Source organism: Musca vetustissima, unplaced genomic scaffold, assembly GCF_032173495.1.
Source record: "Musca vetustissima isolate MV318-11 ecotype Yass unplaced genomic scaffold, APGP_CSIRO_Mvet_v1 utg16177, whole genome shotgun sequence".
NCBI lineage: Eukaryota > Metazoa > Arthropoda > Insecta > Diptera > Muscidae > Musca > Musca vetustissima.
In genome coordinates, this window is record NW_026882507.1 from 40,507 (window position 1) to 55,537 (window position 15,031).

The 15,031-nt window shown below is 35.0% G+C and overlaps 1 protein-coding gene across 1 annotated transcript in view; it reads left to right on the forward strand.

The window, feature by feature from the left end:
• Window positions 1–717: 717 nt before the first annotated feature.
• The window catches only part of LOC133328973 (guanylate cyclase soluble subunit beta-1), a 67,068-nt gene continuing 52,754 nt past the window's right edge, over window positions 718–15,031 (forward strand). Inside the window, exons 1-5 of the mRNA XM_061537477.1 lie at window positions 718–885; window positions 1,903–2,158; window positions 4,408–4,671; window positions 4,770–4,881; window positions 5,375–5,534. Of these exons, the coding sequence (XP_061393461.1) occupies window positions 718–885; window positions 1,903–2,158; window positions 4,408–4,671; window positions 4,770–4,881; window positions 5,375–5,534 (960 nt within the window). The remainder of the gene's footprint in view (window positions 886–1,902; window positions 2,159–4,407; window positions 4,672–4,769; window positions 4,882–5,374; window positions 5,535–15,031) is intronic.

Sequence of the window (15,031 nt, forward strand, 5' to 3'; positions counted from 1 at the left end):
CAACAACCCTGCCACATTCATATTCGACTTAGTTTCAATTTCAAATAATTTTCATTACATCTTTTTGATTCTTGTTTTCTTTTTCTTTCCTTTTTTCTTCTCGTTATTTGCTGAACATGGATGCTGTATTGGGAACAATTGTATATATTTTAACTTAATAACAACACCATGGTTTCGTTCTGTTTGGACACTGTACCCCATTGACGTGGTCGCCTTCACCACCATTCTTATATCGGATATGGCTTCTATGTTGCGGCTTCTGCTTATTTTATTTCCAACAACAAACTACTCGACAAAACTGCTGTTGTATGGCTGTATTTTGCCGGACAACTTGCTCAACAATTTCACCATTTATTTGTCCATGTCCTGGTGCTCGTTTGTCATCACATAATGGATGGAAAAAAAAAACACAAAACTTGAATTGAATTTCTGATATTCCCTTTTGCCTGCATTGGCATTATGACGACGAATTGTTTTGGACAATACCGATGCTGTTGGCCTGAACACCGTTGCCATTTTATTTTCGAGTGTCCACATTGTTTTCGTTACGTTTCATCTTCATCGCTGATTCAATACCTTTAACTGGACAACAAAAAACAAACAACCAACCAACATTGAATGCCACGTTATTCGGTTCGCTGTCATTTTCAATGATTGTCTATAAAATAAAAACAACAACACGACGACAATGGCAAACAAAAACTATATGAAACAAAAATGAATCTATTGTATCAGAATCTGGATGCCCTGCATGACCATTTGGGTACATTATATCCGGGTATGAGAGCTCCTTCCTTTCGTTGCACAGAAAAAGATGGTCAATTATTGCTGCATTATTATTCAGAGCGACCGGGTTTAGAACACATTGTCATTGGCATTGTTAAGGTAAGTAGAAGAAATGCGATACTAAATATTAGGGTGGTCACAAAAACCGGTACGAATAATTGATATTTCTCGAAGAACAACAAAACACAATATGGGAAAAATAAAAACAAAATATATGTACACTGTCAGGACGAACTGAAGGGAGTCTTAATAGATGAAAAATATTCTTTAATAAATCCACGCCTCAGTTGGCCCTTGAAAAATATTCTTTAATAAATCCACGCCTCAGTTGGACCTTGAAAAATATTCTTTAATAAATCCAAGCCTCAGTTGGCCCTTGAAAAATATTCTTTAATAAATCCACGCCTCAGTTGGCCCTTGAAAAATATTCTTTAGTAAATCCAGGCCTCAGTTGGCCCTTGAAAAATATTCTTTAATAAATCCAGGCCTCTTGTTGTCCTTGAAAAATATTCTTTAATAAATGTGTGCTTTATATAGTCCCTGAAAAAATATTCTTCAAAAAATCCACACATCATATAGTCCTTAAAAATGATTAAATAAATAAATACTCCCTCTTCTTTAGGGCCTTGAAAAAATATTCTTAACAAAACCACGCTTCATTGGGTCCGTGAAAAAAATATTCTCTAAAAATCAACGCTTCTTTTGGTCCTTGAAAAAATACTCCTTAAAAATCCACGCTTCCTTTGGTAATTGAAAAAATATTCTTTAAAGTCCAGGCCTTATATAGACCTTACATAAATACTACCTCTTCTTCAGGTTCTAAAAAATGTTTTATTTAAAAATCCAAGCTTCTTTGAAAATTGGTTCTTTGGCAAATCCACGCCCGTATAATGTCTAAATACGGATTATTACATATTAATCATATTATAGGGAACTCAACCGGTTTTTGTGATCTATTTCCACAGCACTAAAAAAACTTTTCCTTTCCTGTTGATATTTTGTCAAACTAAAAATCAATAATATCATTTTTTTATTTTCCATTTCCGTTTTTTTCCTTTTCTACTATTATTGTTGCTATTTCATTCTTTTTTCCTCTCTACAAATACCATTGTGTAGGCTGTGGCCTCAAAGCTACATGGCGTTGATGTGGAAATCGACATTGTAAAACGAAAAGGTGATCCAGTGGAAGAAGATGACAAGGATGATGTTTTTTCACAGCAATTACAACAGCAGCAGCAACAACAACACCAACAATCAAATGCTTCCGTTTCATCCTTCACAAATGAGGAAAATAATAATCGCAACAACAACAATCTGAATAACAACAACGATGGATCAACAGATAATTTTATAAATAACAGAAGGCCAGGCGGTAAGTATTTCAATCGTATAATTTCCACTTCAATTAAATGCTTAAATGACAGGTAGAGAGATAGAATTTCGAAAGGATAGCGGCGGTTGTGTTAAGTGCAATCAATTTGTAAATTCAGGGTCGCTTAAAAGGTCAGATAAATGTAAATGTATGATTCAATGGTACCGATAGTTAAAATATATCCTTGCCAGGTGGTCTTTCTAAAAATGTAATGTAAATATTCCAAGGTTATGTTGGTCCTTGAAAAAATATTCCTTAAGAAATCCACGTCTTATATAGTCTTTGAAAAAAATATTCCCTAAGAAATCCACGCCTTATATAGTCTTTGAAAAAATATTCCTTAAGAAATCCACGCCTCCTATATGCCCTTTGAAAAATATTCCTTAAGAAATCCACGCCTTATATAGTCTTTGAAAAAATATTCCTTAAGAAATCCACGCCTTATATAGTCTTTGAAAAAATATTCCTTAAGAAATCCACGCCTTATATAGTCTTTGAAAAAATATTCTTTTAGAAATCAAAGACTTGTGTTGGTCCTGAAGAAATATTCCTTAAAAATTGACGCCTTTTGTTGGTCCTTTAAAAAATATTCCTTAAAAAATGCACGCCTTGTATTGTCGTTGAAAATTCTTTTTCAAAAATCCAGGCCTCATGTAGTTCTTACAAATATGTTTTAAAAAAAAATCCGCGTATCAGTTGGTCCTTGAAAACATATTTTTTAAAAAGTGCATGCTTCTGCTGTTCCTTAAAATTATTTTTTAAACCAGTAAGGAAAGTAGTAAAGTGGGACCGACTATATAATACCCTTGCCACTTTGGGTATATTCCATATATGTCTCCTAACAGATTCCGCCTTTTCGAACATTGACATGAAATTGAACGAACTTGAATAAGTGATCATTATGCCTTTCTGGAACATATGCTAAATTTCATTTCATTGCACCGAATTTCACGGACGAAATACATATGAGAGCTATATATAAATCTGGAACGATTTTCACGAAGCTTATCGCACATCCTACGCTATGTCAAATTTCGTGCAAATCGAAAGATATATATGGACTTCGGTGCACCATTTACATAAAATCGGACGAAAATATATATGGGAACTACATCTAAATCTGAACCGATTTTCACGAAACTTAGCACATATCATTCTAGACTGAATTCAAATTTTTTCAAATCGAATGATATATAGGGACATTGGTGAACCATTTCTATTAACTCGCACGAAATTATATATGTGAGCCATATCTAAATCAGGAGCGCTATGCCAAATTTCGTGCAAATCGACTGATATATAGGGACTTTGGTGCACCATTTACTTTAAATCGGATGAAAATATATATATACTGCTCCGCTCACTGGTTTACAATTTAACATCTACAGACGGGAAGATAGACAGACGCACGGACGGACCTGCACAAGTCGACTCAGGAAGTGATTCTCTGCATATTCTCACAAGGAACCATGTGTCTATCTCGTTTCCATTAACCTGTTACAAACATATGCACAAAGACATAATACCCTGTACCACAGTGTGGTGAAGGCTATAAAAATACACGCCTTGTGTTGGTCCTTAAAAAATGTTCTTTAAAAAATCCAAGCCTTTTTTGGTTTTTGGAAAATTAATCTTTGAAAATTCCAAACCTTTTTTGGTCCTTGGAAAATTAATATTTAAATATATCCACGCCTCTGTTGGTCCTTAAGAATTATTTTTTAAAAAATCTACGCTTCTGTTGGTCCTTAGGTATTATTACTTTTTTTTAAATCCACCCCTCAGTTGGCTCTTGAAACGATTTTCTTTAAAAAAAATCCATGCCTTATAATGTCCTTGAATATATTGTTTAAAAATCTTCGTATTGTATAGTCCTTGCAACACATTCTTTAATAAATACATGCGTTACATAATCCTTAAAAAAATATTCTTTAAAAAAATCTATCTTCTGTCCTTCTAAACCCATCCCACGTAGTCTCTAGCGCACACAAATAATTCGTTTATCCGTTTTAATATTCTGCAAATAGGCTCTTTCAATCAAATGCTATTGAGAGCCGGAATATCTACTGGCAACAAAGCGAAAAATAATAGGACTACAATATAAGTTGCCTTTGAATAGAATTTCATTCAATGACATAGACATTCTGTGCAAATAGGAAAATTTCCATTACACATTCTGCTCATTCCCCTCAATACAATTTATTTTCATTCTGATGTTTTTTTCTGATTTTCTTCTTTTTTCCCCGTTGCAGAACAACAATGTCCCTTTACAAGAAACAAATCGAATTCGGCCTCATCAATGGCAGGCACAAATGCCGATAGCTTCGACAGCGATGACAAAGAACAGAAATGTCTGCGACTGCTGAAGAATAAAAGTGATGACATTGAACGTTATGACCATGTCCAATTTCTAATACGTGAAACATCGGCCAATAATAAATCGGATAATGAGGCATCCAGTTCAAAGGATGAGGCCGGCAAAGAGCCACCAGATGACACAGATTTCTTGTGTGATGGTAATACAGAATGAGGCGTTCCGACAATTTACAGAATATTAAATGATATTGTTTTTTTTGTTCCTCGTCCTTTTTTATTTCGTTTTTTCTTTCTGTAGCTCCTCTTATATCGCCCGCAACATTTTGCAAAGTCTTTCCATTTCATCTGATATTCGATCGACAAATGAAAATTGTCCAGGCTGGTAAATCCGTGTCAAGAGTCATACCAAGGTAAGTGTACATTTCCATTCCAAGAAAACGAAAAAAAAGAACATTTCAATTTTGTTCGCCATTAAGGACATTGAGGAGAGATGCAGATATGCCACGTAAAAATGGAAAATTTATATTTTTCCATTTTTTATTTAAACATCACAGATGCTGTCATCATTGTTCGTTTCATTTTTCATTTGTCTTTTAATTTTTTTGAGAAGAAGAAGATAAAAACACACATCTGAAATATTCTCAAACGTGGTTATACCGCCCTTCTCTTTTATTTCCTTGGCACTGCATATAGACCTTCCTCAGCATGTATGCGTACCTTTGTATACCTGCCACTGAAATTGTCATTTACAAGTGCATCGATATGCCATCCATACCTTTGTTTTTTCTTAAGTTATTCAATAGTGATGTCTTTGTTATTGTATATGTTCACGTTTTCATCCTTCCTTTTCTCATTTCTTTACTCATCTCAATCCGTTTTCTTCCGTTTTTTGTTGTTGTACAGAGTGGCCGAAGAAAACTGTTTAATATTGGAAGTACTTGAAGCTATACGTCCACATTTACAGCTGACATTTGAAAATGTATTGGCCCACATTAATACCATCTATGTCCTGCAGACACGTCAAGGTGCAATGGGTAAACATGAACGTTATCTACGACTGAAGGTAAGTACCGATGGAAGATGTATGTATGCATGACATTGTTATTACAGCAAAAGTGAATTTATTAGAATATTATTGACTGTTCATGTTGAGAAGAGAGAATTTTTTTGGGAGGAGATGGGAACTTCAATTTCCAAAAAACGAACGAAAACGAATAAATAAAACGAAAGTGAAAGTGGAAATGAAATTGAAGAAGTCAATTCGATTTCAGAGACTTATACACATTCATACTTTTGAAGACTACGAAGTTGCGTATATGTATATGAGTGTTCGAATCTGCATTTATATAGGGCGTGTTAGGGCGACTAGGATGAGCATCGGCATTGATATGTTCTCGGTCTTCCTTAAACCGCTTATACCACAATTGAAGTTGTGTTCGGCTCAAATTAGGCTCGCCAAACGCTACTGTCAACCTTGCAATGTCGTCGCGCATTTTATTGAATTTTTATAGTTTTGTTAATCCATTTTTACGAACAGTCAAGCAGAAATCGAAACTATTGAAAGGAGTCTTCTGTAGACTCTGGGAGATCTTCATAAACATGGTGAATGGAGTCTTCTTTCACTGGACTTCTTTCGGAAGGCTGACCTACATTTTTGAAAAAAAAAAATCAATTTACGCCCATGCTTCGACATAGTCCTTATATAATGGTCTCGTCCAATTTTCGGTATTTTGAAGGTTTTCAATAAAAATGGTTGTAATTTGGAATATCGGTTTTTTGGTGATGGACATACAATTATGAAGACAAATTCATGTTTGGTCATAGTCTCCAATAAATGTCCCACTTTTAATTTTGTAATTTAAGGGTTTTGGCCATATTTCTTACCAATCAACCTGTAATTTAATATTTTCGGTATTCGAAATATTTTTTAACGATATTTATACCCCACATGGTAGACACAAGGTCTCTTTTGGGGGTCTGTGAAGAATCACTTTTAAATTAGCTGTAATTTTTCATTCCGATGTAGGTCCATAGTCCCCAGATATTAGGCCCAAGGACGAACCCTATTGAAATTGGGAAAAATCGGTTCAGATTTATATATAGCTCCCATATATATTTTCGTCCGATTTAATGTAAAGTCCCTATATACAATGGTGTCCAGCTCATCATCAGTTAGGGTGCGATTCCGGATTCCTCTGGAAGCGTATCCCCACATTGCTCTTCTGGTACAGGTCTGTCTAACTGGTCGAAGAGTTCCTTACTTTGCTCCTCTAGACTATTGCGGATAGCGCATAGAGTCCCGTGTAGGTCGTCCCCTCCCAGAACTACAGTCCTGTCAGCCAGATACAGATCTTCATCAGTCTTGACATGATCATTTGCCAAAGGAATAGCCGGTTCGTCAACGTTTTGGTTTTGAATTGATGCACTTGTAATAGATACAGGTGATCTCGACGACACGTGGCTTGTGACCTCAACGATTGCCGCCGGTACTGGGTTATTAACTCCCTGCACCGTAACTTTATTCTTTTTACTTTTTTTACCCATCGTAGTTGATTTATTTAAGGGCACTACCCCGATACATTTTGGTCGACGGGGATCCGAAGATCCCCAAGGTTTCCACGAAGTGCAGAGAAAAGTTGATCTAGGAGACCTAGGTCAGTTTCACTCTACACATCGTGGAGACCCCCTTCACATCCGCCACCCGGGAAGACGCGCCTAGTAGGACATTGGCACCTCTCCTACGAAATGATGTGTGTTAAGTTTCCTGAAAATTGGTCCAGATTTAGATATATTTATATTTTCGTCCGATTTAATGTAAATGGTGTACCAAAGTCTCTATATATCTTTCGATTTGCACAAAATTTGGCATTTCGTAATGAAATAGATCTAATATGACGTGTGTTAGGTTCCTTAAAATCGGTCCAGATTTAGATATAGCTCCCATATATATTTTCTTCCGATTTAATGTAAATGGTGTACCAACGTTCCTATATATCCTTCGATTTGCACGAAATTTGACATAGCTTAATGAATTAGGTCTAGAATGATGGGCATTATGTTTCCTGAAAATCGGTTTAGATTTAGATACAGCTCCAATATATTTTTTCGTCCGATTTTATGTAAATGGTTTACCAAAGTTTCTATATATCTTTCGATTTGCACGAAATTTGGCATAGCGTATTGAATCTTGAATGATGTGTGTAAATTTTCATGAAAATCGGTTCAGATTTAGATATAGCTCCCATATATATTTTCGTTCGATTTAATGTAAATGGTTTACCAAAGTCCCTATATATCTTTCGATTTGCACGAAATTTGGCATATCGTACTGAATTGAGTCTTGATTGATGTGTGTAAAGTTTCATGAAAATGGGTTCAAATTTAGATATAGCACCCACAATATTCTCGTCCGATTTAAGGTAAATTGTGTACCAATGTCCCTATATATCTTTCGATTTGCACGAAATTTGGTATAGCGTACTGAACTGAGTTTCAATTGATGTGTGTAAAGATTCGTGAAAGTCGGTTCAAATTTAAATATAGCTCCCATATGTCTTTTCTTCCGATTTTAGGTAAATTGTGAACTACAGACCCAAAGTTGGTCCGATCGGCACACAATTTTATACAATGTACTGAAGGTAATATAAATTAAACTCTGGCAAGTTTTGTTGAAGTCGGTTAAGGTTTAGATATAGCACCCATATATATTTTCGTTGGATTTTAGATAAATGGCGCACCGAGCGACACGAAATTTTGCAAAACGTATCGAATTGAGACCAGAACGACGGTATAGTATTTTGTTGAAATTGGTACAGATGTAGACACAGCATTCATATATATTTCAAAACGGATGTATGATTTTGAACAGTTCTACCTACCGAATAGCGTGTTTGTTTGCTCTAAATCGATTTAAATAAATTTGTCCCATTGTATGCAAACGACTCGTAAATTGCCCAAAATGAAATGAAATTTAGCATAGTCAGCCCAGTCCGACCTTACTACTTTCCTTACTGGTCTATTTTAGAACACCATACCGTTTCCAGAAGAATGAAAAAATGAATGAAATGATATAAATTTTACCTGAATGATATAGTAATATTTTTACGATGGATGACCGTAAACCTGAAATATTTATTTCAGCTGAATATAAAGTTTTTTAATGAATATATGCTGAGTTTAGACACACATATGTTATTGGCTTAAGAATATTTTAAAATAATATTTTGTAATAATTTGGGTCAACGATAAGCTTTCATGACTTTTAGATATATTCTTATAAGAAGAAAAATAAAAAAAACAAAAACTTATATTATTTTTCAATTAAAAAAGTCCTTCTGTTTCCAATAGCCACACATACACATATATTGATTATTTACACATTATCATCAAAAGCATATACATCCATACATACCAAGCTTGCTTCTTAGAAAATTGATTAAAATTGACACAGCTACACAAACACATAGTCACATTTCTGGCACAATGTAATTATTATTTATTTTTTTGTAAGTTTTTCTCTGAAGTGAAATTAAAATACATCGCAAACTTGGCCACAACTAATGAACAGAGTAGACGAGAACGAGTTATGAGAGTTAGTCATTTCCTTGTAATACTCACACAAATACACATCCATGCAATATGGAGAGAAGGTCAAAACCGATGAATCACACTGATTCACTCATTCCCGGCCACTGGCACAACCAATAATTTGCACTTACACACACTTGTATGTTTGTAAGTATTTCCTACAATAAGAGGACGTGCCTAGCATGTTGATAATTCTTGGCAGAAAGCAAGGCCAATCGTTGGCTAAGCAAGAACAAAACAGTAACTTTAAGAACAAAAGGATTTATTTTTGGTTTCATTTTAAGTTTTTCACAAATGAAATTAACAATTGTCATATTGTTTTGTTTATGTTGTTGTTGAATGGATGGATGGATGGTCGGAATAAAATGAACAACAATTCATATGTTTGACCTTGAGTTAATTGACGAAGTGCTTTAAAATGTCCTAAGGGAACTTGTGTAGAACTTAAAGAAATTAAAGTGCTAGGAAGGTAACCCTTTTGTTGGAAAAGGTAATAGTACAACCAAGACATCCCGTAACTGCAGTACAATATTTTACTACTGAGGAAAAGTTGTCCAAAAACGATCTATGTGCATTAGAACACTGACCCCGTGCCCGAACTAATAATTCAGGATCGCCATGTAAGGTGTTGAAAGAAAAGGTTTATTAAAGTTGATCATGGCTCAAAAAATGCTTATGTCGATTAGTGCTAAGAAATTAAAAAAAAGTACGATATTAGTGCTTCAAATGACTTATAAAATCGTCCCAGTTGACGAGATATGGGTCTATGCGTGTGAGACCGGTTGTTCGAAGGCGTATGATTTTTTTCATGGAAGTTCGCAGTGCTTCTGTTCACCGGATTATTTTCAAAACATGTGGCAACCGATCCTCCTAAACAACACCTGAAGGGTCAATTTTGAATGATATACCAGAACCCGGAATATTACAATACTAGAGGGCAGAAATGTCGCGCGGATTCCTTTGAAATTTTCGATGATGATCAGATGATATTTTATGGAAGAAACGGACCCAATACTTTATTTTTCTCTGGTTTACCAGTCGCCAGTATAAACGCCACAATTATATATTATATTATTATACCAATTCGAATGGATGTGATGATAATAAACGGTCAATACTTAGCGGGTCAAATGAACCAAAACTGTTTTGTGTAATATAAGGAAATTCAGGAAATATGCTACGAAAGAGCTGTTGACATTTAATTGGTCAAGAGAGTGCAAATATCTCACAAGATTACCCAGGCTCGGAATATAGGTCCGTACAGAATAAGAGCCCAGTGGTAATTGGCCATATGACAGCCTGCTTCTTGCACTGGTTATAAAAAATATATTTTTCTATGTTGGCGAGCTTGGGGTTTTTTTAAAAAGTCTTTATCCTAAATTAGCGCATTTTTGGTGGAATTTTAAAGAAGTTTTTTTCCGGACTAGCTGACCTATAAGCGTGAAGTTTTTAAGGGCGATTTTTCCTCAGATCAGCTGGCCAATAAGTGTTGATTTTTTTAAACACGATTGTTCCTACTTTATATGATTTATACGAGTGCGTTCTTTAAAGAAGGTCTTTCCTAAATGTATAATCCAATAAGCGTGTAAATCATAAGAAGGAATTTTTCTAAATTCTTTATCAGAATAATGTCACATTTTCGATATTTTCATTTTAATTTGTACGTCCGCAAGCAGATGAGGCATCCCTTGGAGTGTTTGAGAGACAAATTCTCCCAAAGACCTATGGGACGATCTGCGTCGACGCTGAATATCGCAGTCGAATGAACCGTGAGTTGTACCATATATTCTCGGACATCGACATAGTCAGACGTATCGAGCTGCAGCAGAAGACTAGGTCATGCTTTGAGAATGGATGAGGATGCCCTAGCACAAAAGGCATATACAAGCGAACCAACAGATAGTTCACGCAGAAGGGGAAGGCACGAATCCGGTGGAAAGAGCAGGTGGAATGCAACATTTCGGAATATGGTCTTTCAAATTGGAAGAACTACACAAAAGACCGACTAGCCTGGAAAAATTTTTTAAGGTCGTCTTATGGAACAAATGTTCTGTTACAAGCCAGCTAAGTATGTAAGACTGTATGTTATTATTTCGACGACATTTTTTCTCCGTTAAACACTATTGTTTTTTAGTCTATGAAGACCACTTCATGTGTATTTGTATACCATCTGCCTTATTGTGAATCAGGGTCTATAAACTTCGGCTTGGCAAAATATGCTTCATCTAAATATTGGTTTTCGAATTGTGTATATCGGTCATAACTGTTAGAGGCTTTAGTCGCGTTTTCTAAACTAAGGGACTGCAATTTCTATGCCTCATATAAATTTACCGCATTTTATCCATATTTGCCTCGGGGGGTTTGGAGGGTGAATAACATCATTGCAGAAAACTTTCGATGTAAATCCATTTGTTGATATATCCTCCATAAAAAGGTCTAGACTCATTTTTTAACTGAAGTGACTGTAATTTAGCATTTCGGGTCCTTGATGTTCATCAATCGATTCAGGAAATTGTCAATACATTTTCCGTGTGTTGAAGTCCCTAGTCCAGCTTTCAGAATAGAGTATCTACATTGAGAATCTACCATTTTCACCAGAAGATCTTTCTAGAAACCTCTAGAATTATATAACCTTCTAACCCTTTCAGAGGGTCTGGTATATATCAGAAATCGCTTTAAGGAGCCTTCTCTAGTCTGATGAAATTGTGAAAGTTATTCAGTGGACAGTAAAGGATGGACAACGTTTCGTGCAAAATGTATTTTATTGACAAAACTCCTTTCTGAAGCTGATAGAAGAAATTCCAACGGATTCAGAGTGTTTTTCAAAGTATACTCTATAGAAAACTCGTTTCAAAGGTCTTCTATAGAAACAAGTGGTCTTTAATACCCTGAAGACGTTTCACGGTCATAAAACATTTTTTTAATACACCATATTTATATCCTTCACCACACTGTGGTACAGGGTATTATGTATTTGTGCATATGTTTGTAACAGCCAAAAATAATCGAGATAGACCCATGGTTCCTTTTGAGAATATGCATAGAATCAATTTCACAGTCGGTTTATCCGTTCGTCCATGTATTTTTGTTAACAAAGTACAGATCGCATTTATGATCCGATTTGGATGAAATTTGGCACAGGTCACTTAATTGGCCCAAGAACGAACTCTATTGAAATTGGGAAAAATCGGTTCAGATTTAGATATAGCTCCCATATATGTTTTCGTCCGATTTAAGGTAAATGGTGCACGGAAGTCCCTATATATCTTTTGATTTGCCCGAAATTTGGCATAGCGTAATGAATTAGGTCTAGAATGATGTGCGTAAAGTTTCCTGAAAATCGGTTCAGATTTAGATATAGCTCCCATATATATTTTCGTCCGATTTAAGGTAAATGGTGCACCAAAGTCCCTATATATATTTTGATTTGCCTGAAAAATTTGCATAGCGAAGTGGATTAGGTCTAGAATGATGTGTGTTAAGTTTCCTGAAAATCGGTTCAGATTTAGATATAGCTCCCATATATATTTCGTCCAATTTTAGGTAAATGGTGCACCACAGTCCCTATATAGCCTTTGATATGCACGAAATTTTGCATAGCGTAATGAATTAGGTCTAGAATGATGTGTATTAAATTTCCTGAAAATCGGTTCAGATTTAAATATAGCTCCCATATATATGTTCGTCCGATTTTTGGTGAATGATGCACCAAACTCCCGATATTTGTCCGATAGAGCAAAATTTTGCATAGCCAATGCAAATGAGGAAGAAGAGGAATTATGTGTGATAAGGTTTATTGAAATCGGTTTAGATTTTGATATATATTTTCGTTCGATTTTATGTTAATGGTGCACCGAAGGGCCTATGTATGTTTGATTTGCACAAAATTTGGCAGAAGGTGTTAAATTGAATATTGAGTGATAAAAAAAATTATGTATGCAACGGAACATCTCTTGTATATACCTAAAGTGGTGAAGGGTATCATATAGCCGGCCCCGTCCGACTTTTGAACTTTTCTTACTGGTTTTATACAAGAGTTTCAATACGCCCCATCATTGAAATCATCAAAGCTACATTTTATGTACTGATGAGTTTGTAGCCAGAATAAGTGGTCTTCTAGAGAGAAATTATTTTTGAGAGCATTTAAAGGCAAAAAAAAACTTACAGAGAATTTAGTGTGAATTTCAAAGGGTCACATATAGGCAGAAGTACTTTTAGAGGGTCATCACTAGAAATTCAAACATTGATTACACCTACGAATTTCAAAGGGCCTACAATAAAATACTCATAGAAGACCTTTCACCACATCTTCTACCGACTGAAACAAACTGTCTAAACTTTCATTCCTTCATTGAATGACCCATTTCTTGTGTTCAATACTTATCTTCCCTTCATTAAAATTTAATTATTACAAATAAGTGTACTTAACAAAAAGTGTTTTCCAACTAATGCATTACAATAAATTTCAAAACTTTCGCTTTCAAATTACTGTCATTTGAGTAGGGTTCTCTCCCGTCTGTCTTCCCTTACACGCACGCACTTATTTACTTTGCACAAAATCACTGAACTTAATTGGATAACTTTTTCTTCACTTTAAGTTCGAATTTCTTTTCGATACACTTTTTCCTTTAAAATTAGGACAAGAGTTTTTCGCTTACTTTCTACACAAAAAATTCGAAAAATAAAAAGAAAAGTATTTCATATCATTGAAGATGACTGCTTCCGACCAGGGACAGTGACATGTTTCTGACATTGATGTCTACCGCAACTGTCTGGTTATATTTTACAGTCAAATAATGGTCCTTAACAGGCGCAAAACCCTAACAAAGTAGCTTCTGAAATAAGGAGAGGGAGGAGAAAGCACACAAAAACAGTATCAAATAGAATGAACGCATCTTTTTTCCAGCAGGGGAGGGTGTTGTTGTTCAAGAAACATGAGAGGGTGAAAGATGACATTAAGTGGTTTTTATGAAAAAAAAAGAAAAACAACGAACACAACATGCTTTATTTTGCTGTTTCTTCTTTAAGGATATATCATCGGCAACATTATACGTTATGTGAAACAGCCACAACAACAATAAAGACAACAAGAACAAAACTACATGACAAACTTTATGGTTGGGAAATTGAAAGAAAATGAGTAAGAATTCAACATGAAAACGTATGACATAAAATGTTAGTATGTGTGTGTTGGTTCGTGTACATTAGCTACATGTTGTATGTCTGGCTGCGTATGTGACTAAATTTAATTTTTACGATAGGCAGACAAGAAAACTTTACAATTTATTTAATTACTATGCCAAAGGCGTGTCACGTGGATGTGTGTGTAGGGTAGTAAACTGGAAGCAGAAAACCGGAAATCTTTATGAGAGCTATCATATAAGATTATCGATTAGTTTGAAATAAACCAGATAAGAGACATAAAATCTGGAATAATATATTATAACTTGTAAGTCGCATTAATTGTCCCCACATACACACACAAAAAAAGGAAACAATTAAGGATGTTCGGTGTAGTTCAGCGAATAAAGTTATTTGTCCCAGAGGGAATACTCGTAATGACAGAGTAGGTTCTAATCTCTTTCTTGGATATTTCAAAATAATAATATACCGACAAGTAAATACGTGGTTAATAAAATCCAATATCGATTTTTTAAAAACACCCTATTGAAGTCATTTCAAAGGATCATAAACCGAACATTTTAATCATGAGCTTATAAAGAGGAATTTGTATACAGAACAACATACAGAGCGTCGGCCGGGCCGCAATTTTTGTACACTGCACCATGAGACAATAAAATATTCTATATCTTTTTAACAACATTCGATATTGTTTATTTCACAACAATTTCATTTGTTTGTTTTGTTGTTTTTACAATAACAAAATAAATTTAAACCAGTAAGAAAAGTAGTAAAGTCGGACTGGGCGTGAAAATCGAAAATATATATGGGAGCTATATCTAAATCTGAACC